The 4,759-nt window shown below is 56.7% G+C and overlaps 1 protein-coding gene across 1 annotated transcript in view; it reads right to left on the bottom strand.

Annotated features, from left to right (window-relative positions):
* Window positions 1-291: 291 nt before the first annotated feature.
* ankrd50l (ankyrin repeat domain 50-like) overlaps window positions 292-4,759 on the bottom strand; it is a 25,788-nt gene continuing 21,320 nt past the window's right edge. The window contains exons 3-4 of the mRNA XM_031801518.1: window positions 2,121-4,759; window positions 292-1,650 (exon numbers count right to left, since the gene is read on the bottom strand). The exon at window positions 2,121-4,759 is cut by the window's right edge and continues 884 nt beyond it. Of these exons, the coding sequence (XP_031657378.1) occupies window positions 2,135-4,759 (2,625 nt within the window). The 3' untranslated portion in view covers window positions 292-1,650; window positions 2,121-2,134. The remainder of the gene's footprint in view (window positions 1,651-2,120) is intronic.

Below are 4,759 nucleotides of genomic sequence, written 5' to 3'. Positions count from 1 at the left end.
ATGTTCCACGTTGATTCCACATCACAATGATTCTACCAGTGGGTTCACTCTCTGTAGCTGAAGAGAAGCCTGTTTTCAGGGCAGCAACCTTCCTGACCTGCTACATGCTGCATCTCTGATGTGCATCTCTGATGAGCAGCTGGTCTGTGAGGAAACCATGTGTCTTTCATCTCGGTCTTTGTGACTTGTGACATGCTATCTATAACACCTCCGTCTCGTTCCACAGATGAACGCTGTACACTAAAGAGTACGGGCTCACGCTAACACACACACACACACCTCAAACAGTGATGGACATTAGTTACAGCACGTCTGCAATTTTAATTAAAGAACGGCATTATGCTTTCAAATGTGAATAAAATGGCAACAAGGACAAATGAAAAGTACTTAGGCCAGATCAATGATTTAAAATGAATAGCTAAAGACCCACTTTCTGACTTTCTTTTCTAATCTATCTTTAGATTTATGTCATCATTAGCAGTTCCTTTCCAACGGCATTACTCAGAGTGTGCTGGAACATTCCGCCTGCTGGTTGGTTAATGTCATAAACATAGCGGCATTTCAACAGCGTCGTAGGCTAGGTCAGGCTTTGGTGGGACTGCGGTCTTTTCTGCTGAATTTGTATGGCTCGTGGCCGCCCATAGATGCACGTCGACAGACTCCAAGCCGCCATAGATGCACGTCGACAGACTCCAAGCCGCCATAGATGCACGTCGACAGACTCCAAGCCGCCATAGATGCACGTCGACAGACTCCAAGCCGCCATAGATGCACGTCGACAGACTCCAAGCCGCCATAGATGCACGTCGACAGACTCCAAGCCGCCATAGCTGCACGTCGACAGACTCCAAGCTGGTAATACCTGCCATGTCTCGGGGGTTTGAAAAGTAGAGAGAGCAAAACTCTGGAGGAAGATCAAGGCATCAATAGTGCCCTCACACAGGCAGTAGAATCGTGGCTTTCAAAACAGCTACGGTGTGAAAAAGAGCTCCTATATATTAAAACAACGATCTTAAGTCCTGTGTGAGTGTGTTGTCGTGGGTCTCCCATCTCGTCTCATCTTAGTGAGAACCCTTTCACACGTATATTGGCTGTTCTGTGGTGGCTTCAAATGAACGTTTTTCATACACCGTAGAGCAGAAAAGTTTGATTTCTGAAGAAGTCCATTGATGATTGGTTAAGCGTCAAACCCTGGTGAGACCACAGCCCTGTATTGGGTCTGTGTGTCACAGAATTGTCACACACACACACACACACACACACACACACACACACACACACTCTCTCTCTGGTCAGAGAACTGTCACACACACACTCTGGTCTGTCTCTGTGTGGTAGATCAGCAGGAGGGTAGACCGATAGCCCCTCTCCATCCGACTTGTCCATGGCACAAGGCTTTGTGTCTGAGGAATGTGTGTGTGTGTGTGTCCACTATTTAGCTGCTCAGAACAGGCGACGGAAAAAGTCTGGAATGTAAACGGCTTTGAAGTCTCTCAGCCTCTCCATTCTTCCTCAGGTCCGCTGAGCTGAAGGCGGCGAGGGTGGTGGGGTGGTGGGGGGGGGGGTGAGAGAGATGCCCCTTCCGCTCTCATCTGCCCCGTAAGAACCATTATCCATTCTGAAAACAGACCCTTGAACTCCCACGTCCACCTAGAACCCACAACAGAGAATGCTGTCATTAAAACGCCAGGCATTCCTCTGAAAGGACAGGACGTGGTTTTGCGACGTGTCCTCTATGACAGGTCACGGTGTAATGAAGCTCTGGTTCTAAAAGGTGGTTTATATAATATAATACCACTGTAGACTTGACTTTAACTCTGGGGAAGATCAATGTGATCAAATAGAAAAATTGACACAAAGTAACAGCACCTGGTGTCCAAATAACAGTTTCTTTTGAGAAGGGAAGTTCGTGAGAATTGATTTCTGACGTAACAGGTCACTACACTCAGCATCTCTTAAGACAATGAAGGAAAACACCAGGGACCCTTTAGTTTGGAATATACTAGTAATATAATATAATTATAATAGAATAATATAACACTTTATAAGCCTCTGTGTCACAGCTTCTTTTTTTTTTACAGTTAGTCTACTATCTTTGGTGACCAACAGACAGTACTCACCGTTAGGTCAGAGTTCACAGGGGCGTCTCCCTCTTGTATAAGGCAGCGCTGGTGGGCCCTTCAAACTGCAGCTTGATGGCCTGTTTCAGATTGAGCTGGGGGTCCGTGGTCGTCATGACCACCATGCAGGGAGGAGTTAAGGCACTACTGGGGGATATAGACATCTTCTGGTTTTCCTCCCATGTCTCTCTCTGAGCCGGGCTCTGGACCTGGTAGGGGTAGCCTATAGGGAGACTGTCCCTGTTTTTGGGGCCATCTTGTCCAGGCGTCACCCCTAGAGAAGCCATGACAGAGTTCCACCTCCCCCCTCCGTATTGAGACCTCTCCTCCTGGATCAGGCTGGGGGGGTCGAGTTTACTGGGATAGTCGAACCCTGCTGGGTAGCCTTTGTAAGTCTGTTCAGAGTCATGCACCATGGCTGTGACTGTGCAGAGGGTGGGTGGAGGAGGGCTGGCCTTAGGGCACTGGGCCCTGCGGTTGGTTCCGTGCAGGCTGCCACGGGTGGAGCCAGGTGGAGGCAGGGTGGAGTGACGGGAGCGACAGCGTGGAAGGGAGTGCTGCTGGATCTGCTGGGTGAAGGACAGGCTGTCAGCGGGAACGGTCTGCACCGTGGCCTGGGAGTGGGCTGTGGAGGAGGATGTCTGGGAGCTATGGATGGAGTGGAAGTGCTCGGCTGTGGAGCCTGGGGAGCAGGAGGCTGAGGAGGTGGAGGTGCTAGCTGCCTGGGCCATGTTACTCCCTGAGCAGACGGAGGACGGGCTCTTCACAGTGGATGACCGTGGCGACAGGGTGTTGGACGGGGGCAGACGGACTGAGTACGGTTTGGCTCCGTAGCTCTCCAGCAGCCTGACGATGGTGAAGTGGCCCCTCTTCCCGGCCACCTTGACGGGGCTGCGGCCGTACTTGTCTACATGGTCTGGGTTGGCCCCTCCCTCCAGTAGCATGGCAACGATATTGGCGTGGCCCTCCTGAGCCGCGATGCTCAGTGCCGTGGCCCCCTGCTGTCTGCAGGCCAGATCCACGTTGACCCCCCTGACCTCCAGGAGCAGACGACCAGGCTCAACATGACCCCGCCAGGCTACGGAGTGCAAGGGGGGTCGCCCCTCCCCGTCCTGGGTGTTAGGGTCCGCCCCATGGCTCAACAGCAGCCCCACTGCATCCAGGTTGCCCTGCCAGGAGGCCACGTGCAGCGCCGTGCGCCCCTCCCCGTCCCGGGACTCCAGGGGCACGCCCCCTTTCTCCATAATGAGGGCAGCCATGTCCAGATGTCCCTCCAGGACCAGTAGGTAGAGCAGCGGACGGCCCTCTGCGTCCCGTACGTCCGTGTCCGTGCCCCGCCTCATCAGTAGCTCCACCATCTCAGCGTGGCCCTCCAGGGCGGCGGCGCTCAGTGCAGAGTGGCCGTCGTACGCCCGGTGGTCGATGGGCGAGCGGCGGTCCAGCAGAAGCCTCACCGTGCCACAGTGGCCCTCCTGCGCGGCCAGGATGAGGGGAGTCCGTCCCTCGATGTCCATTTCTCCGACACGCGCCATGCTCCCACGCTCCGTTAGGACGGCACAGACCCCCCGGTGGCCCTCGCAGGCGGCGGCATGCAGAGGGGTCCAGCCCAGATCGTCTTTATGGTTCTCATCCAGCCCTCGGTCCAGAAGTGCTCTGACCACCTCCACGCTGCCCCGTGCTGCTGCCAGGCTCAGAGCTGTACGACCCTCCCCGTCGATGCCATCCACCGTAGCGCCCCAGAACAGCACCCTGCCCACTGTCGCGGAATGGCCCATGGCGGCTGCCGCCAACAGTGGGGTGACGGCTGCAGAAGCGGCGGCGGCGTGTGGCCCGGCGCTCTCGTCTACGTCTGCCCCAGCCTCTAACAACAGTTCTACCACCTCCTCGTGACCTTCATACGCAGCCAGCAGCAGAGGAGTCATCCCATCCTGGTCCTTGTGCCCCGGGTCCGCCCCTCGCTCCAACAGCAGGCTGGCCACTTCGCCGTAACCTTTGACTCCAGCCGCTGTGGGCACACAGAGAGAAGCCACTGACAGGGCAGTACGGCCGTCTCCGTCGGCCAGGTCGACCTCTGCCCCGTGGTCCAGCAGGATCTCTACCGCCTCCCGATGGCCCATGTAGGCGGCGGCAATCAGTGGCGTGCGGCCCTCCCGGTCGACCTTGTCCACCTGAGCCCCGTGGTCCAGCAGAGTGAGGAGGATCTCCTCGTGACCCCCCCAGGCCGCCGCCCTCAGCGCCGATCGGCCTTCAGCATCACACCCGTCCACGTCCGCCTCTGCATCCAGGAGGAGGTGCACGGCCTCGGTGTGACCCCCCCAGGCCGCTGACCGTAAGGCCGTCCAGCCCTCGCTGTCTGCATGCTCCACCATCCCCACGCCAGCCTCCAGATCCAGCCCCCTGGCCCAGTCCAGCAGCATCCCCAGCACCCTGACATGGCCCTGCCTGGCAGACAGCGTTAAGGGGGTCTGGCCCTGGTGGTCACTGATCAGAGGGTTAGCCCCTCGGGACAGGAGTAGGTCGGTCACTTCGGCTGAGCCTGCATGGGCCGCGCTGGCCAGGAGGGTGCGTCCGTCTGTGGGGTCGGCCCGGTTCACGCTGACCCCGCTGTCCAGTAGCACGCTCACTGTGTCCTGCTTCTC

The sequence above is a fragment of the Oncorhynchus kisutch genome, linkage group LG2 (assembly GCF_002021735.2).
Source record: "Oncorhynchus kisutch isolate 150728-3 linkage group LG2, Okis_V2, whole genome shotgun sequence".
In the NCBI taxonomy this organism is placed as follows: domain Eukaryota; kingdom Metazoa; phylum Chordata; class Actinopteri; order Salmoniformes; family Salmonidae; genus Oncorhynchus; species Oncorhynchus kisutch.
This window is presented reverse-complemented; position numbering and strand designations above follow the sequence as displayed.